The sequence below is a fragment of the Harmonia axyridis genome, chromosome 1, assembly GCF_914767665.1.
Source record: "Harmonia axyridis chromosome 1, icHarAxyr1.1, whole genome shotgun sequence".
Lineage (NCBI taxonomy): Eukaryota > Metazoa > Arthropoda > Insecta > Coleoptera > Coccinellidae > Harmonia > Harmonia axyridis.
Genome location: NC_059501.1, coordinates 45,400,837 through 45,426,961, shown reverse-complemented (window position 1 = coordinate 45,426,961; position 26,125 = coordinate 45,400,837). Strand labels below are relative to the sequence as shown.

The window sequence follows — 26,125 nt, the reverse complement described above, 5'->3', positions numbered from 1 at the left end:
ATGATGTTAAAGAAGAGAGGGCTCAAGGAATCTCCCTGTCGAATGCCACGGCCCACTGCAATTGGTTCAGTCAAGGTCCCGTTTATTCTCGCCTGAATCCAATTTTCCTTGTATACGTTCTGAACGGTCTGAATGAGGTTATGCGGTATCTGCCTGTTGTAAAGTAGGTGCAAGACGTCCTTTCACTGCACATGATCGAACGCTTTTTTTAAGTCAACAAAACACATATATGCTGGCCTGTTGTATTCTATTGATTTTTCCTTAATTTGCCTTAAAACAAACACCGCATCCGTGCATGACCTGCCCTATCTGAATCCCTGCTGTTCGTCTGCTAAGGATGTTAAGCTGATAATTTTGTTGGCCATGACTTTAGTGGTAAGTTTCAGTGTGGTGCTGAGAAGATTATTACCTCTGTAATTCAAGGGCACTTTTTTGTCTCCTTTTTGTCAGGATGGTTTCGCTTGTTCGCCATTCGTCAGGTATTCTATGCTATGATGGTAGATGATACTTTTAATGAGTGATACTAACTGCTGAGTGAGCTGTTGTCCCCCATATTTGAGTAATTCGTTAAGAATTCCATCCGGTCCTGGGCTCTTCCTGTTCTTCAATTTTTGGAGAGCTGTAAGTACATCGGCTGTCTTAATTTAAATGTTGTTGTCCATTACTATTTCGGGTACATTTAGTGCAGTCTCAATTTCTTCCGCCTTATACAATTCAGTTAGCTATTCAACCCAGGTTTGTCGTTCTATCTGATTCGTTTCGACCAGATCATTGATCTCTTTTCTCTGGGTTCTGATGAAACGCCAAAATATGTTTTTGTACTCCGTAAAAATCATCCCCTAAGCGTCTTGAGAAAATTTCCCAGTTATGGGTTTTTATTCGTCTTACCAGTGCTGTGGTCTCATTTCGAATTTGTTTATATCTTTCGTAGGATTCTGATGTTCTCAATGTTCTATGAGTCAGATATGCTTTTTTCTAAATTCTTATTTTTTATTCATTTTGAATAAATTTAATTTCTGAGTAAAATGACTTAAGGCAGCATTTATTACCTGTGGGGGAGCCCCCAAGGGGATGCAGGCATACCGAAAGGAAAAATTTTAGAAATTCAAAAAAATTAAAAACTGGCTGAAATCAGACACGCATACAAAACGTACTTTTTCACATCTTATCTACACTTTCGCAAATAAATTCTTTTATACCCCTTCCTCATCAATTTTCGTATGTGTTTTTTTCTCGAAAATTCCCCTTTTTTTTGACACCTGCTAGCTCTTGTATTGAATGTTCTGCAGCTTTCATTAGCCTTTCTTTCTGGTCCACTATTTATCTTCTCACATGCTGCTTGAATCGATCTGAAGCATCAGATATAATTTATTTTCAATGCTATGTGAAAGATCACAGAAGAAATTCGTTTACTCTGAATTCAATCCATTTCAAGATCGAAGTAGCTAACAACATCGTTTTCTAAAATATTTGGTGTGTATTTTACAATAATCGCCTTATTGGACCATATATTCTTCCACACAGGCTGAATGGAGTGACATATATAACATTTTTAATCGAGCATTTGCTAGGGCTCTTGAATGATGGAAGCAATATTCCAAGAGGAAATTTTCGAGAACAAAATACATACGAAAATTAATGAGAGAAAAGGTATAAAAAAATTTAGTCAAGAAAATGTAAATAAGATGTCGAAAAGTATTTGTTTTTGTATGCGTGTGTCTGATTTCAGCCAGTTTTTAATTTTTTTGAATATCTAAAATTTTTCCCTTCGGTATGCTCGGGTCCCCTTAGGTGGCGCCCCCACAGGTTAGAAATGCTGCCTTAAGTCATGATACTGAAAAATTAAATTCATTCAATATGAATTAACGCATTATTCGGAAAAACAGGTCCGCGTTTATTATGAATCGAAAATTCCCGATATTCAATTGCTCATAAAAAATTGTGCTATTATTTCAAATGAACTTGTTTAAAAGAGAATCCATTGTAGATTCTGAGGAAAATTCCACTTTTCGAAAATTCGTTGTACAGGGTGTTTAACAAGATGTGAAATAAAGAGTATAATTCTCTCAGTCCGGACCTGAGGTATCGACAAGTCATCAGGTGCAAGGTATTAGGCATTGGCCTATACTCATTCCCTCAAATTTTCATGAAGATAAATGCAGGCGTTCAAAAGTTATGCTGATTGAAAGTTTTTGATAAAATACATAAAACAGCCTGTATCTCTTAAACTGATATAACTAGGACATATTCCGAACACTAATTCAGACTCACCAAAATGTCCCACATCTGCCCTGAAAGCCTGTACAATCATTCGTGAAACACCCTGTATACGCCTCGCAATGAGCGATGCCGAGAATCTGGAAATATTTAAATTATCGCTAGCATTTCCTAGAATTTGCGTACTAAGCCTAAAATGATCACAAAATCAACAAAACTTTAATTTGAGGTAAGAAATAATAGAAATATGGCTATGTTCAAGTGTGCCGTAATCTAGTCATAATTAAATCTGTATGTATGTTCAAACATTCAGCACATAAATATTACGGTCGCGCGTCGGAATGTGTTATTACTCCTATTTTCACGAGTTTTTTGCACTTCATCAAGCTTGTCGGTATTTCTTCGACAAATGGTACCATCTCTTTTTGAATGAAGTGCGGCTTATTTTTTTTTGATACAATTTTATAACGATCGGTTTTTCAGGTCTTCAATATCTCTTTATATGTACCGGGTTTTTCACCATAATTTGAACCCCCTTTCAACTTTTTTACTAGAAGAGGTACAAAAAAATGTTTTCTACAAAAGTTTCACGAAATCGACTAGTGTTTTTCAAAATGATTTCACAAAACGGAATATATACAGAGTGGGCAACATATTAATAGCAACTTCATTTTTTCAAATGGAACACCCTGTATATTTTTCTATATTTGATCAGCTCTTTTTCCCCTGATTTCGAATATATAACATATGTTGGGCCTATATCTCTTATTCTGAGTACCACAGAGTTTCAAATTCTAAGAACCACCTGGCAAAAGTAATCAATTTTCGAATGGAAGGATGCAATAACTCAAAATCCTTTTTTTTGAGTTATCTCGTTGTCAACGATATGACATACGTTTTTCACTATAAATTGGAATTGGATCATTTGGATGCAACTTCATATATTCTCTACTTGTGTCTTTCTTATTTTTATTGTTCTCCACATAAAGCGAAAATATTTCAAATTTTTCCGCTTCTGTGTAATGCATATTCGATGAATAGTTTTATTCAATGACAAACGTATGTTATATATCGTAGCCATCGAGATAACTCAAAAAAGGGCATTCTGAATATCGCATCCTTCTAATTGAAAACAATTACTTAGCTTGCCAGGTGGTTCTTATATTTTGAAACTCTGTGGTACTCAGAATAAGAGAGATAGGCCAAACATATATTCGAAATCAGGGGAAAAAGAGCTAGTCAAATATGGAAAAATATACAGGGTGTTCCATTTCAAAAAATGAAGTTGCTATCAATATGTTGCCCACTTTGAATATATTTCGTTTTGTGAAATCATTTTGAAAAATACTAGTCGATTTCGTGAAACTTTTGAAGAAAACATTTTTTTGTACCTCTTCTACTAACAAAGTTAAAGGGGGGGTCAAATTATGGTGAAAAACCCGGTACCTATATGAAATGTGTATTTCAGTGGTTTCGATAAAAATAAGTGAATATACAGGGTGTATATGATTAGTTGCGAAAACAATTAGAGGATTAGAGGATTTCAAAAAAGCGGGTGGGTCTTTCAAATAAAACAGCCCCTAAATATGGAGCCCGAAAAGTAGTTTTCAATTTGTGAAAAGTTAATGATTGTTTTTTTTTTTTTGTTACATTCATTTCATAATTTTTATATTTGTGAATATAACATCGCTTTGACATCATTTATTTCTCGAAAACTGAAAAATTCCTAAAATGAAATCGAACACTTCATTCGAGAAGGCATTCAAAAAAATTGTTGGTGGTGTTCCTCTATGATTCCAAGAGGTAGAAAAAGCCATCCCTAAAAGTTGTTTCGCAATAACTTTCTCTTCATTCATATTCTACAATATGACGAATAAATACAATAAGTGAAATAATTTTGGATAGACTAATCCATTCTCAACAAATGAGATCTCTTGTAGTTTTTTGCTGAAACTCACGGTTCTCAAGGAAAAAAAACATCGACAAATAATACGCCTGAGTTGTGAAGATTATTTTATCCAATTGGCTGATGTTAAAACGATATTTTTATTGAGAACTGGAATTGCTCCCTGAATTTTTTCGCAAGTATTCCTATACAATAATTATTTTGAAACTTAAATGAAAATAAAAGACTTCAATTATGTATGAAAAAATACTATAAGAAAATATAATGAGTGAAAAAAAATCTTCGAAAATGGGGGCGCTGATATATTGCCACAGGCGCAATAGTAGCTAGATACGGCTCTGGCCCTGACCGAGTTCATATTGACCATTAGCATGGCCTATATGCAGATCATTTATGAAATATTTTATATATGAAATTAATTTCCATTCATTGTTGATAATCTCAAAATTACCAATAAAGTTCTAAGAAATTCGGAATACATCCAATCTTCACAAAAAGTTCAAATTTTTACCGTTCATTTCAGTGACCGAATAAATATTAAATTTTATATTAATCATTAATATAATCTGAAAAACCACCATCGTCTGTATACGGGGTGTTTCAAATTAAGTCGGCACCTTGCTAACTACGTTATTATTGATGCTACGATGTCGGTCAAATGGGCAAACTAGTAGCATTTTCAGGGGTCTTTTCGATGCTGAACACAAAAAAAAATTGAGAGTCGCGTTGTCAAAATATTTCATTAAATGATATTTTTTTCGATGGAACACCCTATATTTTTTCATGCATTTCGATTCATAATAACATTCTCAACAACAAAGCTCATATCAACTTTCTTCCTAAAGTGGAAAATGAGCCACTTATTTTGAAATATTTATTTCTTTCACTAGTACAAAAAAATTTTTTTTTTTTTTGCGAATAAACCTCATGATTGTCCAAACAACCATTTTTTGTACTTATACGAATGACAATATTCTGTTAACAATAGCAAAATAAGTAAAAAGAAAAAAGTGCGCTGGGATGTGAACTCGTGAAACCCGTGATCATCATGTAGCACCACTCAATCGACACCACTAATATAATATAAGCTATCTGATATTAATAGACATAACGATAATTTCCATCTTAAAGCCATTCCGCTAGCCGCATTCATTTTGTAAATCAATAGTGTCAATAGAAGCGCTCAAATATGTATTCAACAAGAAGGAGGTTGTTTTGACCATTTACTCGATATTCTAAAGCGCTTTATCGAATCCGTTTGTTATAAATGTTTCCTATAAATACAACTGTCTTATTTTCATCAAAGTTAAATGAGCTTTGTTGTTGAGAATGTTATTACGAATCGTAATGCATGGAAAAATATAGGGTGTTCTATTGAAAAAAATATCATTTTATGAAATATTATGACAACGCGACTGTCAATTTTTTGTTTGTTTTCGGCATTGAGAAGACCACTGAAAATGCTACTAGTTTGCCCATTTAACCGACATCGTAGCATCAATAATAACAGAGTTAGCAATGGTGCCGACTCAATTTGAAACACCCTGTATACTATATACCTCGATTTTTTTATCTCACCAATTTGTAATTTGAAGAAGATCCGCCTAACGCATTGCCAAATTTTCATCCATTGATACTTGATAGGTATTTATGATACGGTCATAAAGAGAACACTCTTTTCAATTCATTTAACAATCACATGAATTCATGGAATTCATTCTTATCAGGAAATGGCAACAGTGACAATATTGCATGTACGAGCGGTACTACGCCAGCTCTCAAAGGGCTTAACCCAAAGAAAAATAGATCCTATGATCATAGTTGCAGAAAAGAGGTCACTTAGTTCAGTTACGAATTCACGCTCGTCCACCACCTATGGAAAGTTAAAATCATTAGACAGTATACAGTTCAAACCTCGTTTTATTTCAATCCCTAGCAACTTTTTGATTATACGAAGTGTGACGCGAAAAACGGGGAAGAATAATGCCCGCTCCATTGGCACAGCATATTTTATAGTTCTGATGATTTTATCACCATGAACTTGTACAGGGTGGGCAAATAAGCGAGGTAAGCGGCTATATCTCAGGATCCACTAATCGTAGAGACTTGCGGTAAAAAATTTTACCACTAAAGTAAACAAAAGAAAACACTGGAAATTGTTTTGAAGTTCATACCTCCACCGCTAGGGGGCGTAATAGCTATCGTAGAGTAGAAAAATGCATTTTACTCGAAAAATTTTCATATTAATTTGGAAAAAAAATATCATTACTGTAAACCTTGGAAAATTCTCTATCTGTTTGAATTGTCACTTTCGATTTTGCGACATCAAATAAGGGTGGGGGAAAGATAGAAATCTGACTGATTGAAATGTCTGTAACTTCAGTTTGGCTCAACATTTTTGTGCAAATTAGATCTTATTTGAGAGACAACATCTTGTTGATTAAGGAAAAAATATACTCATGATGAACTTGATTCAGCTGCTTCCGATAGGAAGCGATAAGTCAGAAGTTCATTGTTTTGTTCATTTTTCTCTAGAATTTCAAATGTAATGATAGGATTTTCTTAACACAAACAAAAATTTCATTAAATTTGCATGAAAAAACCTGAAGGTCGCAAAGCGATAATTTCAGGCGTTCTGAAGCTATGGCCGAAAGAAGATATTCTTCAACTGATGCACTGCGAAAACCCAAATTGAGTCTTCAAGTTCTAACAGAAACAGAAATCCCATCAAATTTGTATAAAAAAACCAGAAGGTCGCAAAGCGATAGCTTCAGGCGTTCTGGAGTTATGGCGGAAAGAAGACACAATTTAGTTTTTCAGTGCATCAGTTGAAGAATATCTTTTTTCGTCCATAACTACAGAACCCCTGAAGCTATCGCTTTGCGACCTTTGGTTTTTTCATACAAATTTGATGGGATTTCTGTTTCTGTTAGAACTTGAAGACTCAATTCGGTTTTTCGCAGTGCATCAGTTGAAGAATATCTTCTTTCGGCCATAACTTCAGAACGCCTGAAATTATCACTTTGCTACCTTCAGGTTTTTTCATGCAAATTTAATGAAATTTTTGTTTCTGTTAAGAAAATCCTATCATTACATTTGAAATTTCAGAGAAAAATGAACAAAACAATGAACTTCTGACTTAGCGCTCCCTATCGGAAGCAGCTGAATCAAATTCATTATGAGTATATTTTTTCCTTAATCAACAAGATGTTGTCTCTCAAATAAGATCTAATTTGCTCAAAAATGTTGAGCCAAACTGAAGTTACAGACATTTCAATCAGTCAGATTTCTATCTTTCCCCCACCCTTATTTGATCTCGCAAAATCGAAAGTGACAATTCAAACAGATAGAGAATTTTCCAAGGTTTACAGTGATGATATTTTTTTTCCAACTTAATATGAAAATTTTTCGAGTAAAATGAATTTTTCTACTCTACGATAGCTATGACGCCCCCTAGCGGTGGAGGTATGAACTTCAAAACAATTTCCAGTGTTTTTTTTTGTTTACTTTAGTGGTAAAATTTTTTACCGCAAGTCTCTACGATGAGTGGTTCCTGAGATATAGCCGCTTACCTCGCTTATTTGCCCACCCTGTACATTATAATTTTATCATATACATGAAATCGGTATTGTATTGTCACGAAAATATCAGATATTCAATTTTGCGATTTTATTCTGACATACTAGATTTTGGCCAAAGATATATCTCATTGATTTAATGGGTAAGTTTGACACATACAATCCATGAATGCTTGTGGAATGTATTTGTTTTTTCTATGAAATATGTATTCATATCAAATACCTAATGAGCCCTGGGTGAAAATTGTTCGAAAATTAGTTTTCAGTCATTCGAAACATTAGCATGTATTGAAGGAGGAATCACATTTCTAAGAGTAAGATCTGGCAACATTCATATATTTTTCAACAAATTCATAAAACCAATCACATCCTGGGAAGAAATTATTGGTAGAAACATTTCTACCCCTTTTGTAATAAGCACACATGCACTAGGAATTCAAGCCCAACTCTCTAGAATGTTCGTTCCTTGTTTACATTAAATTGAGGAATTCGAATATCTAAGTAACCAGATTATCAGATCTCACCTCCGAAAAGAAAAGGTATAAAATTATCACATAGAAAAAAACCGCCATGTGACGCACCAACAGCAGAGATACCACGAACTACATATTAGTTACGACGTGCACATCCGTCCTCTCTTGTTTCTTATAGTGAATATATTGTGCTTTGCTTTATTTACCACATTGATCCACGAGAATTGGAAACACGATTCATTAATTTTCAAGGGTAAAAATCAAACACAAAATTAATTTTTCGGGCACTATGTGAGTAATCATGAAATTGAAAAAATTGTGAGGATTATTACACATCTCTTCAAAATCCTTAAAAAAAAATTCGGAATTTCAAATCAGTTTTCTGAAATGATTAAAGATATCCTACAAAGAAGAAAGAAACTAAGTATGTACCTACTTATAAAATTTGCAGTTTTCAATATGAATTTCAAAGATCTGCATAAAATATTAGGGTTTGTTGAAAATGAAGCAGATAACATTGAGATTTACTAATAATTATAAAGTCTTGATCTGACCTAATGTAGAGGTTGGGAGAATATCCATCTTATGGATATTTCTATGAAGATACTTACATTTCAACATAATTAGGTTAAACCTAATTTTTTCATATAAAATAAGCGGAATTTTTGAAAACGTAAAGGCGCGAATATCTTGTGATATATTTTCTCATTGAATGAAAATTCGAGTTGCAATGGGGAAATAGGTCTGATAACCATTATACAGGGTCTTTCACGAGGAACCTCACCCATATTTATACGGGAAACTACTGAACGTATTTTCATGAAATTCAGCACTTATAAGTATTTCACGATGCTGATGAAATCTGAAATATTTTCAAGGCATGAGCACCTCCGGTTTTTCCGGAAATGACGTCAACTTCCGTTTTTCAAATTAGAACACCATTTTTTTATTGCAGAAATAGATTCCTTAGAAAATTTCAAGTTATTTTGATGTACCATTTTTCAGTTTTGGTTGGAAAATTCTCTCTGAGCGGGAAAATTCGAAAAAAAAATCGAAAATAGAGCTCCGCTGAAAAAAGAATAACTTCGAGGTTTTTGGATGGAAAATTTTCATTTTTGGGATTTTTCAAGATGTAAGATTGATGTATCCACTTTAAAAATCGAAATCGCGATTCATGATACAGGGGGTGAAAAAATCGCTTTCAAAGTTAGGGATGACAAAATCGTGAAAAATCAATTTTTTCAAATTAGAACCCAATTTTTTTATGGCAGATATTGAATCAAAAATGAAAATTTTCCATCCAAAAACCTCGAAGTTATTCTTGTTTCAGCGGAGCTCTATTTTCGATTTTTTTTTCGAATTTTCCCGCTCAGAGAGAATTTTCCAACCAAAACTGAAAAATGTTACATCAAAATAACTTGAAATTTTCTAAGGAATCTATTTCTGCAATAAAAAAATGGTGTTCTAATTTGAAAAACGGAAGTTGACGTCATTTCCGGAAAAACCGGAGGTGCTCATGCCTTGAAAATATTTTAGATTTCATCAGCATCGTAAAATACTTATAAGTGCTGAATTTCATGAAAATACGTTCAGTAGTTTCCCGTATAAATATGGGTGAGGTTCCTCGTGAAAGACCCTGTATATTGAAGAAAAATAATAATATCAATTGTCTCAGACTTATATCATTCTAATGAAATATTCATGAGATTTTTATATTATCAGACAAAAATGTCACGAGATACTGTTATAGAGAATCGGCACAAAAATAGTATCTGCAGTGGCGTAGCCAGGCAACTAAAATCCCTGGCGCAAATAGTGCATATACAAAAAACTCAACTTTGTAGTGTTCACAAAGGACGGTGCCACAGAATAGTCATACTTTGATAAAATAATATGGTTGGAAGATACGCGAGCAAAAAATCTTCTAGTTTTTTTTTATTTCAACTCTTCCATGAGTTTCAGATATAAATGTTCTTGGAAATTGAATAATAAATTAGTATCTATCATTTATTATTTCTCATCAATTCAGTTTTTCAAATCTATTTCCTTTTATTTCTTCAATAATTCGAGGAGAATAAATAGCGAATCCCTAAGGGCCAGTTGCACCATTTGGCTAAACATTGATTAAAATTTAAACATTGATTAATTTATTAATTTCTGATTTCTCTTGAGAAATTATAGACTAATCAACGTTTAAATTTTTAATCAATGTTTAGGCAAATGGTGCAACTGGCCCTTAAATTTTCACATTTCAAAATATGGAATGTATAGAATTTAATACAGAAATTAGTTGTCAGACCACATTGATCTTCCGATGTTGTCTATGAATTTCAAATTGAGGATTTAAATTTTCAATAATTCATATTCACAGAAATCGATAATGCAGAAGAATAAAATTTCAATCCTGTTATGCATTCCTTTAAATTAATAATTATTTTCACCTCTATTCTCTAGCTCAATTATTTCAGGAGTTAGGGAGTTTTTCTATAATATAATCTAATTTACCTACGAAGGGCGGTAGATCCGAAGTCGCGGAAGACCTGGATTTTAAATATCATCATGAACTCAAGTTTTCTATTGATTTTGAGTAAATGAAGAAGTTTAAGAATAGTTTGAGATTTGCAGTATCCTCCATACCGATTTGATTACTTCTGAATATTTAAGTTCTAAATCACAATAAACGCATACTTTTCCTATGGAAGCAAATACGCTCTATTTGTATGACGTCACACACCGCCATTTTGATTCTCCTGTCAGTGTTCGGAATCCAAACAAATAAATTGTCATTCAAATTAGTACGGTGTCGTTGAAGGAATTGGCTTATTTTCATAAATAAGAGTATTTGAGGAACGATTTCAGTATTAATTGATAGACAGAAGGAACGAGGTTAATACCAGTTAGTTTGAATCCTGTATCATTCCCCAGATTTTGTAGAAAGCCGTGTTTATTAGTCGAACTTCATGTTCGAACTTACTGGCATTAATCTCGTGCCTTCTGTCTATCAATTAATAGTAAAATCGTTCCTTAAATGATCTTTTTATCAAAATAAGCCAATTTCTTCAACGACAATGTACTAATTTGAATGACAATTTGTTTGTTTGGATTCCGATCACTGACAGGAGAACTGAAATGGCGATGTGTGACGTCATCACTAATAGAGCGTATAGAGAGTTAGGCTTTTGAATACTCCACACGGAAAAAAATCTATTCTCAAATCAAGAAACATGATATTCTTGAAATATTAAACTTGATCCAAATATATGTATACTGAATTAGAAAAAGTAAATTAAGAAATTTGGTATACTTGGAATTATTAAATAGAATACCGAATACATATACTTCATAGAAATATATAATACTTCATACTAGTGAATGATATATTCAAAATGAACGAATAAATTCATTGATTCAAGAATACTGCTACATTTTGTTTGAACATACGATATTGGTAAATCGAAGATATCATTTACTCATTATGAAAATTGAAATATACTCCTTCCATATTATATTTTTGAAGAATTGGTTTACATATTATAATTTTTTCGAGTTGCAATTAGAATATGCCCAAGTCACAAAGATTATGGAGATCTATTTGCTTATTTTTCATGTTCAAGACTATTCAATCATAATTAATGAAACCGTTTCACAATACATCTAGTTTCTGATGCTAAACATTGTAATAGCGGTAGGTATTCCATTCCATATTGAGATAAGTTATGTGATTTTTTTGTGGGAACTTTTTGAGATGTGTTAATAATACATAAAAATATAAGTGAAATTGATTTTGATGACCACTCATGTACCTTAAACAATAAGAAAACTTAGAAAACACAGTTTTTCATATAATTTGAATTTTGACCAGTCTTTTGAAATAAACTTTTGACCAGTCTTTTGAAATAAACTTTTGTTTCAACATTCAAAAAAGGTGATGAAGTACTAACAATCAAACACCTGGGATTGCTCCAGATAGCAAGAGTTTCGTGGCCGACACAATATATAGGAATAATCTCAGAGGAAAGAAAAGATAGAGGTGCCCTTAGAAGTAAATAGCGTTGTATTGTAATCAATTGCAACAGTATGATGATAAAGTGAGATAGGACAACAACAAACCTGCAAAATTGACAACTAGAGGGGCGGTAAACATTTCAGTGGCGTAGTCAATGGTTCTCTTACTGCCTCTTATTAAGTTTTCGGTGCTGAAATGTTTGGAACAAACATATGCATATTTCGGCAAATTGTTCATTTGCAATATTAATACGTGGTACCATATTTTGCTAAATTCTCTATTTGAAGGAAACCTACAAATGTTAGCATTGAATTGAGTTTTCGATATCTCACAAATACTACGCCATAGGCGAGATATATTCTACGCCTATGGACTCAAAACGTGAACTTACCTATGATAGGTTAGGTTTTCATTTCCGATGTTTTACACACTATACATGTTTTTCGAGTATTTACCATGATTAAAATTAACAATATGTAACTTAAAATTCACAAACTTGTATGAAATAACGCCGATTACAAACGTGAAATTAAAATGAACAGTTAACCCTTAACGCACCTCTAGTTGACACGTGCAATAACAACAACAGAACCGTGTTGCCAAATCCTCAGAATATTCGCAAAACATCTATGCCACAGAACGGAGAAAAGATTACTTCTTCCTCAGAATGGCAACGCAGTACATTATAAGTGTTTGTAAACAAAAATGTTATAGCGATGTCAACGAATGCTATAAGGCACCTCTATCTTTTCTTTCCTCTAAGGGAATAATCGTTTACAGTTTACGTTATATGTGTGATATAGAATTAGCCAAAAATTATTTGATTGATATAAATGTATTTTACAAAATATAATTCCTTAAAGTGGTGTATAATAACCCAAGTGGTTGATGAGTGAAATATTTGAATAAAAAAAAATCTAAAATACCTATTCTCATCACGGATTTCGTTTCGAATAATTTGAGAGACAAAATTCGTTTTGACTTTTGAAAAATTCAAATTAACCAGTTCAGATTATATTTGCATGTACTAGATCTGAGTATATTATAACGAAATATACTAAAACACGAGTTCTTCCCTACTGCATCTTCGTCAACATGATTCGACTCGTTTGATATGCCGCGCCAATGAAAACGTTTTTATCCACCTGTTGGCAGTGTTTATCGTAATATAAGTATATAAATGCTTTCATCCACTAGATTCAAGAATATTATTCGAAGATATACTAAAATGCTCCCTCTGTGCAGTTTGCAATAGAAAATATCACTTTCGATCCCCTTCGGCCCTTCAGTCTCATATAGGTCATAGGACTGATAGGTCTACGAAAGTTTTGATTGTGTATTAGTGAATAGTGACTGAATACCTACTGCAAGAAGCATAACTTAATGAGGAATAAGGGATACATGGAGTGTCTGATTGGAATATTTCAAGGTAAGCTTCTATTGAGAAATAGTTAAAGCTCACATATCTATTTGATTTTTTACATCAATTCAGATTTTATTTTCTTTTTCATGATGATCTTGGTGTCTTCTACTATTTTTTTGAATTGATATTTTGATCAAAATTCTTACATCAAATGCATTAATATTTCGCCAATAATTAGATCTGTTCTAAAGATTTTCTAGAGAATTCTATTTATTTTCGAAATATTAATACTTTTTTTGCACACAACTTCCTGTGTATAAGTGATAAATGTTAATTGAGTTTGATCCATTTTCAGAATATGGAAAATTGTCCTGATTAAAATCAAAATATCAGCTGCAGTTCATGAACAATTGGGAGTACGTTATTATTTGCTGATGAAAATGCAAATCAATGGATCTATCGATATGAGTGGGAGACAATTTTGGAATAATTGTTCAGGACCAGGTTGTATCTATTTTTCATTCGAAAAAGTTCACGGTAAAATTTATTAATCACAAATTTCATCATTATTTGCAGATCTCAAGTGACATTGGACAAATCATTCAAGAACAGAAACAAAAAGCAACATAGACGAACCAAACCGTCCAGCCCAACTTGTTATTGGTAACAGGGGAATATCTATTATAGTCGAAAGGTTCCAAAATTGTAGATGTAGATGAACTTTCAAAAATGTATCTCTCCACATAAATAATTTATTCTTTAGGAGATAACTATGTTCCTTTGTAGTACAATGTTCTATCCTGTATTTGTATGAATGTAATACAATTATTTTTCAATGTAGATATTGTTTATATGTTGATTTTTCGGGAAAAGAAATCAATTTGTTTTTTATATATGTTGTATTTTATTTATTTTTTTAACTTCAAAGAATTGATTTGATGTTAATATTTATTTCAAGTGAGTTTACTATTTCTTCGGAACAACTATAAAATCAATTTTGAATTGACCACATTACCTACTTGCTCTAACACTAACTCAATTTTGGTTTGAGTGAATCAATACATTTTATTCGAGTATATAATTCACTACCTTCGAATGAAGAAACGACTGAAATTGAGGAATTCAATATCTTGTCTTGAAAATATTTTATATTCAACCGAAATTTTTCATTTCAAGTATTCAAGTATCACTCAACATAGAAATAAATAGAATATAGAAGGTAATAATTCACGAATTCACAAATATTTACTTCCCTACATTAGTGCGTAGAATTAACACTTCCCGAGACAAAAACAATGCAGTACAGTAGTAATTTAGTCAAGAGTATCTCCATTCAATCAGGTAATGAATATTGAATATTTCTTTTAGACGGTAAATTTTGAATATTTATTATTATAATATAAAGAGAAACGAATCACCACATTACTTGAGTTATTTAGGTATAGAGATTTTATAGGGAATAGCCTGAAATGAAATATTTTATAGTCCATTCAGGAATTATTGACATCGAAGTAGGCCTTGAACGTCTAGTCGCGGCTTTATTTCTAGTCACAAAAATATCACTAAATATTACTGTAATCCATTATAAAAATAATCAGTACATATATAATTTTCATAACTTTTGTATTCCAAAGATCCCAAATTTTCTGAATTACGAAGGGGCGCATACAGTCATGATTTCATAAAATGAAATTCAGGTTCTATAATGTAAAAATATAGTGGAATGAACGCTATCACATTTCAAGGAAATCCAATGAAGATATATCAATTCATTTAAGAATTGCCAATGGAAGATCCCATTGAATATATTTCAAATATGCATACCTATTGCTTTTTACCAATGGCTCTTCAATAATTGTTGCTTTCTTGATGGACACTGGATACCAACCTTCTTACAAAATTCTAATCATATAATTCTTACGCATCATTTTAACTGTGGTGACTTAACTGATGAAGAAATCAGAAAAAACTGGTTGATAAATTTAAATATTGTAGCTTAGTGAATGGAAGAGCCATATCATAATAAGACAGAAATAAAATTCAAAAAATCCATTTAATATATGAAGAATTTTTAACATTGCAGTTGTACTGTAACTTTCAAAATTGGAACCAATTTATCGGCTGATATGTAACTTACTTTCTAAAGTTACTATTTATTGAAACTGTTCATGACATGAATGATTTATTAAACTGGTATGAAAAATATAGATACTCTTTGTGCACTCAAATTTTCTATTTTTTATTGAAATGCTTTCATACTATTTACTATTAAATTACATAAAGTATTTTGCCCATAATAGCTTTGATTCTCCCACTAAAAGCATTTTTGCATGAAATTATTTTTAATTTGTGAATTTTAAAATTTCATTGCATTCTGTTATTACCTTTAAGTGGTTGAGAGGTGAAAAAATTTTTAAATTTACTCTTCTGAATATATTTTTCAATTAGATACTCAGTGAAAATTCTATAAAGCAATTAGAATGTTTTAGATTACTCATTGACGAACAAAAAACAGATATAACAATACTTAATTTGAAAATAGAAGATCAATAAACCAGGTATAGATGGAATGCAAAGACTTTGTTTACAGATCTTTTTCATATAGCTTGATATAATATAACTTCAGTCATGCTCCATGAATTTTTGAAATTCATCATTTGAGCTTTGAACACATTATTTCAATTATCTGCAGAAAAGGTATTAATCTAGCAACCCAATTATAAAATAATTATTCCTTCATAGATTTATATAATTCTCATGATCACCACTGTCAAAACAAAATATCCAGGTGAAAATCTATCAATCCAGCATTCGAAATAGTGCTCCTTCTACTTTTACCCTTGGATATACTTGCAAAACTTCTTGTTTTCTTTCTAGAGTTCACTGTTGAATAAGACTGGCATTTTCAAATAACCAAGTTTCCTCCAGATAAATGAACTTCACATTTTGCTGCAAATATTTTCTGTATTTACCATAAAATCGTACTCAACTTATTATATTTTTCTGTTTATCAATAAGAATTTTCCTTTCATTAACTGTTTTGAACTTGTAACAATCAAATCATTCAATGATTCTTTGAAGGTGAAATCGTATCGCACAGGTTTTTTCTCGCTAATAATCCAGGCTGTAATGACTTGCTTTCTTCTTTTTTCAAACAGTACTGTGAGAAATACTCACATAAACTAATCAATGTGTGTTTGAAATTGATACAACTTTTTAATTTCAAAATTTCTTGGATCAAAACCAATAACACAAAAAACTGAACAATCTAGCCTCCTGTCAATGACATTTCCAATGCCAACCCGAAATCTGCAATTCAAAATGTTAGCCAGTACCAACTTAATTTCGGTTTTCCACAGCCACCAGGAATGTCAATAATTCCTGAATGGACTAGGACTATATATCTGAAATTAAGTTCCGTTCATTGTTAATAATCTCAAAATAACCATTCAAGTCCTAAGAAATTCGAATCACTGACTCATGTTTTTTAACGTCTGTGAATTAATTACAAGAAAATAACATCGTGGTATGCAGATAATTTTTAGTTCAAGAAAAAGCACCTCCTCGAGCGGGACTCGAACCCGCACCCTTCGAATCCCTAGTTCAAAACTTTACCAAATGAGCGAGGAAGCTGAAAGTTTCAACCCCATACGAGGGACTGCTTCTGTCAGAATCAAATTTTAGAAGTACCTATATCTACCTTCAAAACTATATAGTTTGCAAGGGTTTTGCAATTGAATGTTAGAAGGGAAGGGTGTTCTGTAACACAAGATACAAGGTGCCGCATTAATCTGTCTAGATCGAGAACGCTGGAGGTACATGTATTTTTGAAACAAAATAAATCGCTAAAACAAATTAAAAATAATCATTATTTATTACCATGGTATGAAAAATATAAATACGTTTTAACGCATAGACCTAGCGCTTACAGTTTTTGAAATTTTCATTTTCATTCCTGCATTTTCTATGCTCCATTTTTTATAGTTCCAATGATGTGATCAGCCTGAATTTCAGCAAAAAACTCGCAATGGGTATTTCATATCAACACCCACCATCTCAACTCCGTCAGTTATTTGCTCACAGAAATATTGGTCTTATTTTTTCATCATTTTTCTTCAGTTTTCTTTGGTTCTGACTGAGAAATTTGATCTTCTGGTAATGCTATGATGATATCGTCCACGAATTTTTTTCAAGAATGGTATTTTAAAATTTAATTTTTTTATGCTGTTATCGAGTAAATCGTCCATAACATATGATGATATAATTGGACTCAGTTTTGTGTCTGCCACAAATTGAGATAGTTTCGAGCTGGGGCTGTTTATTATATCAAGTGTAAACAGCCCCAGTGTAAACAGCCCCAGCTCGAAACTATCTCAATTTGTGGCAGACATTCTAAAGTCAGCATACAACACAAATAATGAATATTTCATAAAAGATACATTCGATTTCTCACACCAAATAAATAATTTCCAACTACCCAACAATCATAAAATAGCATCATTTGATGTGATAAACTTATTCGGAAATTTGGAAAAAACTAACATAATGAAAATTTTGGAAAAAAAGTGGGATATAATTCAAAATCATACAAACATCGAAAAAAAGCTTTTCCTAGAAATTACTCTGTTTATTCTTGAAAATAATTATTGTACTTTTCGTGATAAATTCTACCAACAAGTATTTGGCTGTGCTATGGGGTCAAAACTGAGTCCAATTATATCATCATATATGTTATGGACGATTTACTCGATAACAGCATAAAAAAATTAAATTTTAAAATACCATTCTTAAAAAAATTCGTGGACGATATCATCATAGCATTACCAGAAGATCAAATTGAACAGACTATGAAATGCTTCAATTCCTACTGTACAGATTTACAATTCACTGTAGAGATGGAAGATCACGAACAGGGAGTTCCCTTTCTCGACACAAAAGTATACCGACATAACAACACCATAAAATTGAATTGGTACAGAAAAAATACAGCATCTAATAAATTCATTAATTACCACTCAAACCATAATATGAATATAAAAGTTAATTTTATCGTTGGAATGAAGGAGAGAATAAACAAAATATGCCATGAATCCTTCAGACAAGATGCATTAAAAAAATTATTTGAAATTTTGAAACGAAATTCATATCCAACAGGTTTGTTGAATAAGCTTCTGTACACTTCGGATACAACATTTGAGTCACGTAGACAACAGTAGAATAATGACACAGTGGAAAAATTTTATGCATCATTCCCGAATATAAACAAACTGACCTCGAAAATTAAATATATTTTCAAAAATGAAAAAGTTCTATTGGCAACCTACAATCAAAAAACAATAAAATCATTATATAGTAATCTCAAAGACCCAATACCAACAAAATTAAAAAGTAATGTGGTGTATCAGATAAAATGTCAAGATTGTCAGGGTATGTATATTGGTCAAACTTCCCAGTGGGTTAAAAGTAGAATAGCTCTACACAGATCGGATATCACAAAACAGAAAGATCGATATGCACTTACAACGCACGCTCAAAACTTGGACCATAAAGTTGATCTTGAAAATGTTGAAATACTCAAAACGGAAAGAAACTATCAAAAGAGATTGATTCATGAGATGATCCAGATTAATAAATATGAAAATACTATCAACAAGAAATCTGATACAAAAAAACTCAGCAATATTTACAGCTATTTGTTAGGAAAAGAAAAAGAATATGAATTTTACGACGGTCCATTAGATGAATGATAAGAAAATCACGATTAAAAACATATCAATCTGACTTGTCATCGAGACATATTGACAACTAATTAAAAAGACGAAATAACCCAAATCAGAACAGATCACATTGTTGTTTTTAAAATGTATTCGTGTAAATTTATTTATATTTTTATATCAAATTAGTTTTATACCTGTAATATGCAATGTCGAGCTCACAACTCAATAAGTTTTAATACATAACCTCAATTTCGGTAATAACAAACAAATTATAGTAGACAAATTTTATTTATATAAACTATATCTGTAATTGTAGAAACCCTGAAGATGCAATAAATAAATTGCGAAAGCTTGGTGAAGAAAAAAGAGTACACTTTTTACCTAAATGATACATGAGTCTCAATACCCTTAAACAAATATTTATATTTCTAATAGGTTCTTAATCTAGATAAATATATATATATATATATATATATATATATATATATATATATAATACAGAGTGGCCACTTTTTTAATGGGACTGTATTTGTAACTTTAAAACCATAAGAGTTAGAAGGTCGGTCAAATGGAGAAAAACTTGCATGCATAGAAGCATTGTCCAGCAGTTCACACAAATCGAGATTATCAGGGCCGCACCGGTTATTGAGAAATCATAAGAAAAGTAAATTCTGTCATTTTGATTTTTCTTTTTTTCCCACTTTATTTCAAATATTATCAAAAAATGTTAGAGAAATTTTTTATTCGACAGTAAATTATCCTCAATTTGACGTAATCAGATTTCGTATCCAACGTTTCGTACTCTCTGGGCCACCTTCAACCTCATTTTTTTCGATACAGACCTGCATATTTTATGACACTTTTCGAAATAAATTTTAACGCTGAATTCAACGATATATCATACAATGTCATTCAAAGTTGATTTTCAGGTGATTTTGACCCTAGTCCAAATTTACTGGTGTGTATGTAGGAAAAAACAAGTCTATCAACGATATCAATGTTCTGACCCAAATTCAATTGAACCCAGAGAAAAAATTGAGAACTGTGGCCAGTGAATGGAATTTATCAAGAACTGCTGTTAATAAAATAGTCAAGAGACGCGAATACAATGATTTTAAATTGGAATACCAAGCCTTGCAAAAATTATATCCTAATGATCTCAAAATAAAGTTCGATTCAGTAATTTGTTTCAACGGAACAAATGACAAATCCAACAATAGTGATTCCTCGCGAGAAGATTGAGAATGTATTGGAAGGTATTCAAGGAGACGAAACAAGCAAATGTAATAAGAAGTATGGGTTCCAGAACCGTAAAGTGCATTTTACAAAATGTTGGACATTTCGAACACTTACTTCATTAATTTTCATTAACTTTTGAATAATCTTTTGATTTTTCTTTCATTAAATGATACTTTCGTTTCATTATTATGAATTGAAATATGTAAATAATTATTACTGGTTTCTTGCTTTGATTCTAATATGTTCCATTTTAGTTCAAGATGGGTAAGTTAATTTTCTTATCGGAATGCATGTTGTTAATTAAACTAAAGGTACCTAAATGTTATACAGATCCGACCCAAAGAAAATTGGATAAGGGTCAAAATCACCTGAAAATCAACTTTGAATGACATTGTATGATATATCGTTGAATTCAGTGTTAAAAGTTATTTCGAAAAGTGCCATAAAATATGCAGGTGTATTGAAAAAAATTGAGGTTGAGGGTGGCCCAGAGCGTACGAAACGTTGGATACGAAATCTGATTACTTCAAATTGAAGATAATTTAATGTCGAATAAAAAATTTCTGTAACATTTTTTGATAATATTTGAAATAAAGTGCGAAAAAAAGAAAAATCAAAATGACAAAATTTACCTCGGAATTTACTTTTCTTATGATATCTCAATAACCGGCCCTGAGAATCTCGATTTGTGTGAACTGCTTGATAATGCTTCTATGCATGAAACTTTTTCTCCATTTGACCGACCTTCTAACTCTTATGGTTTAAAAGTTACCAATACAATCCCATTAAAAATGTGGCCATTCTGTATATGTACAGGGTGTCCCGGGAAGAATGCGACAAACGAATACCATGAATTAAGGTCATCATGGAGGACCCGTATCAACAGGTTTCAATCGCCTGGGTGCTTTCGTTTGGGATATACAGGGTGATGTTCATTTTATGAGTGAAATATCACTGTTGAATAACTCTTTAACTAATCGACAGAATAATTTCAAATTTTAAAGTTTTGTCACCCTTTATTATTGCCTTTCTGCAATATTTCTGAATTGGAGTAAATCTGATCCGGACTAGGAATATTTCAGACTTTTCCTATTTTCGTGAATATTGTGGATCATCCTGTACGTGAACATTATGATTTTTTTCCGTTTTCGCAGCCACAAAAAATTAAGTCATGAAAATTCTGAATCTCTACTTGGCACGGTCATACAGGGTGATCAATAAACACTCCCTAATAAGGGAAATTTTTTTTAGTTCAATAACTCCTCAATAAATCCACCGAATAATTTCAAGTTTTGAAGTTTTGTCACATTGTTCTATCGGCTTTCTTCAATAATTCTGAAATCGAAAAAATCAGTTCCGGACTAGAAAAATTTTAGACTTTTTTCCATTTTCGTGAATATTGGATCACCCTGTAAGTCAATATCATATTTTTTTTCGTTTTCGTAACCACAATGAATTAATTCATAATTAAAATTCTAAAACTCTGCTTGCCACCGTCATACAGGGTGACCAATAAACATTCCCATATGAAAGAAATTTCATAGTTCGATAAATCTTGAATTTATCGGTAGAATCGTCTTGAAATTGCAGTTTTTTCACCCTTCACGAATGCCTTACCTGAATTTTCCTCAAATTATTTAAGAAAACTCTTAGTCAACAAACTGGATAAAGAATAGAACAAAAACAGCAAATATATTGTAAATATTTTTTTGATCTTGAAATCAATGAATCAATCATAAAATAAATAAAATATTTTCAGTTCAGCAGCTTCCTAATGTTCAAACTGGTATCCTTCCATTTCAATACATTTTTGAGAAAGTTGATATAGTTTTTTCACAGATTTCGCTGTCGTATTCGGTTGAAATTCAATTATATCGCAAACATTAATAATTCTTTGTACTAGTTGCTCATTACTGTCAGTCTGTAGCGCAAAGACCTTCCCATAATAAAAAATCCAAGGGTGTTAGATAAAAGGATCGAGGAGGCCAAGCCACATTTCCAGTCGGCCAATCCATCTGTTTCCAAACGTCTCAGTCAAAAATATTCGCGCACTTTTTTTGGTTAATGCGCATCATGTTGCAACCACAATGACAATGTTTCTTTTATTAAATTATGTTCCTAAAAATTTTCATAAATATCTCCTGCCTACCTATTTTCAAAAATATTAGGGCAAATCGAATGATTGTTGTAGATACCGCACCAAACATTTATCGAGAATTTAACTTGGTAATTTTTCTGAATTTTGGATCATCCTGAACCCATACGTGAAAATAACGCGAATTGTTGATTTTGATTCCATTCCTACCACTCATAGGGAAATGTTTATTGATCATCCTGTATGACGGTACCAAGCCGGAGATTTAGAATTTTATAATGAATTAACATTTTGTGGTTACGAAAATGAGAAAATAAAAATGTTCACGTACAGTGTGATCCAATATTCATGAGAATAAAATGAGTTGATTTCAGAAATATTGAAGGAAGGCATTCGCAAAGAGTTAAAAAACTCCAATTTTCAAGATAATTCTACCGATAAATTCAAGATTTATCGAACTATGAAATTTCCTTCATAAGGGAATGTTTATTGGTCACCCTGTATGATGATGGCATGCGGAGTTTTAGAATTTTAATTATGAATTAATTCATTGTGGTTACGAAAACGAAAAAAATTATGATATTGACTTACAGGGTGATCCAATATTCACGAAAATAGAAAAAAGTCCAAAATTTTTCTAGTGCGGACCTAATTTTTTCGATTTCAGAATTATTGAAGGAAGCCGATAGTAAAAGATTAGTTAAAGAGTTATTCAACAGTGATATTTCACTGATAAAATGAACATCACCCTGTATATCCCAAACGAAAGCACCCAGGCGATTGAAACCTGTTGATACGGGTCCTCCATGATGACCTTAATTCATGGTATTCGTTTGTCGCATTCTTCCCGGGACACCCTGTACATATACAGAGTGGCCACATTTCTAATGGGATTGTATTGGTAACTTTTAATGAAAGAAAAATCCATGATGACCTTAATTCAAGGTATTCGTTCGTCGCATTCCTCCCGGGACACTCTATATATATATATATATATATATATATATATATATATATATATATATATATATATATATATATATATATATATATATATATATATTTTTTTTTTAAATTCACACTTATTAGTGGGTTTCGTAGAATTATCCGGACGCCAAGGCATCAAGGATAACCCTCTTTTTGATATATATATATATATACATATATATATATATATATATGTGTATATATATATATATATATATATATATATATAGATATATATATATATATATATTTTTTTTCTATATATATATATGTTAGTAAAACAATTGAAATTATCACTAACCTGAAATGAAATTTCTATTTGGCAACCAGGTACAATACCTGGTTCTGAATCCCAGTATACCAAGTGTCAAACACACGAAACCTGATAAGATTCCAAACTCCAAGTAGTACACTTTTCCAATCAAGTACGTCATATAGGAACACATTCCAGAGGATAATCCTCCACATACAACCATCATTAAAGCAGCAACAGCCAAAGTTACTCGAACACGAGGTTTTTCTGCACTAATATTCAGCCATGAATTATTTTCATCTAAATATGGTTCTTCACTATAAACGGACTTTACAGAACTGGAACAAATAGGTGATATTATTGCGGTATGTTTCTTACTGTTCGGAGTCATTATCCTTGATCCTGTGGCATAATTCAGTTTTTGCTGAGCTTTAAGATTTCTAGATGATGAAACCTTCTGAGGTGTGATGAATGGATCGTATATCGTCGATCTAGAGATATGATCAGCTGATCTTTGAGAAATAGGGGATGACATATATTGAGAAGTTGATTTCATAACAGGTTTTTTTTTTGGAGTAGATAGTATTTCATGCAATTGCTGGGTTGGTGTCAGATTTTTGTAGCTATGTGAGTATCGTTGTCGTACATATTCTTGGCTATATTCATTTTTTGTTCTTTGAGGAGAACACCCTCGGCGATGAATTGGAATTTTCATTGGTAAAATATTCTTGCTAACAGGATATTTGGAATAACTCTTTGAATTATGACTATCTGGATATACTACACTATCGTACTCCTTGTCATCAATGCATTCATATCTATGATAATTTTGTGAGTATGTCATAGGCTTATTCGGTTGCTGCATCCGATTTTGTGACGGTGTGTTTTCTATTGGAACTAATGAGTATCTTCCTTTACTTGTTGCTGCCATGTCTTCGTGAATTCCTATGAGAGCATTATATCTTAAATATTCTGATTCTTGAAAATTTATGACATCATTTTCTTTTGTCGAAGAAATATGTTTAGCCATCGAGAAATAATCGTAACTTTGTTCATCTGCAACTCGATCTGGGGAATTTAAGTAGGTAACGTCATCTGTTATTCCCAAATTTTGTTGTGGTTGTAAAAATTTTGAGTCTTCATTTTGAGAATGAGAAAAAATAACAATTTTTGTGTCTTTAACAATACCTGTATTGTCAATTTCCATTTCTTCGTAGAAATCTTGTTCTTCGTAAGAGTTATTGAGTTCGAATTCTTTATGCACTAAATGGTCTATATCTCTATAAGGAGTTTGAGCACCAATTGGATTTTTTCTAGGACTAATTTTTGTTCTCCAGAGGATTTGGTCTTCGTCATTGTGAAATTCACTTTGTTGACAAAAGGCCGGATTAGTGTAATAATTTCCGTTGTTCGCTCTCGCCATATTTCTTATCCTTAACACAATTCAATCCAACAATTTTACCATGCTTAATAGTTAGGTATGATTTGTTTGCAATTCACTTTTATCACTGAAGCCACATATTCATGAAAATTTCCGATGTGGAGAAGAACACAGTATATCATTGACTGAGTACTGTAACGGTCGTCGGGTCGTGCAATATAAAAATGGGGAGCAGCTGTTCCCCATCTCTGAAATGAGTACAAGCAGCTGTTTGCCTTTATGGTGTGTTCAACTGGGGTACATTCCATAGGCGTCTCAACATACAAGGAATATATTTCACATAGTTTTTCGAGTATTATTTGAGAAACTAATGAATCCAATTCTCAAAATGTACGACTTTTGAAGAAATTCACCTATTATTAACGTATCAATCGGTAATAAATTAGCATCCCTACTGAGAGGTGGGATTCTTCTAATTTATCACCAATTGATAAATTTAAAAATCGGAACCCCTCCCTTCTCCTCACTATAGTGACCTTTCACTTACCAATTTTATCAATTCGAATTGATAAATGGGCTGTCAATTATCACGTTTCGGTTGTCACATTAACTTTTTGACGCTTCGTAACGCTAAAAATCCGTATCCCCTCATCATAGTGACTTATCAATCGTTAATTTTGGAAACCTTGCTAAACATATTATCAATTGCCAATTGGAATTGATAAATGGATAATTGAGTTATTACGTTTCATTTATAATATGTCGATATAGATTTCTGTGAAGAATTTTGAATTGATTAATCTACAGGGTGCTTTATTTTATACCGGACAAACATATATAGTCATGTAGATGGCACCGGGAGAATCATTTTCGCTATTTATGACATATACTTACCTCATTTTCGAAACCG

The 26,125-nt window shown here is 32.0% G+C and overlaps 1 protein-coding gene and 1 long non-coding RNA gene across 2 annotated transcripts in view; one reads left to right on the top strand and one right to left on the bottom strand.

Annotated features, from left to right (window-relative positions):
- LOC123677069 overlaps positions 1–25,441 on the bottom strand; it is a 99,796-nt gene extending 74,355 nt beyond the window's left edge. The window contains exon 1 of the mRNA XM_045613515.1: positions 23,883–25,441. Coding sequence (XP_045469471.1) covers positions 23,883–25,257 — 1,375 coding nt within the window. The 5' untranslated portion in view covers positions 25,258–25,441. The remainder of the gene's footprint in view (positions 1–23,882) is intronic.
- Positions 13,123–14,338, top strand: LOC123677077. The gene is made up of 3 exons (XR_006747049.1): positions 13,123–13,609; positions 13,899–14,047; positions 14,120–14,338. It is a non-coding gene; the product is annotated as an uncharacterized LOC123677077 (long non-coding RNA).
- Positions 25,442–26,125: the final 684 nt, after the last annotated feature.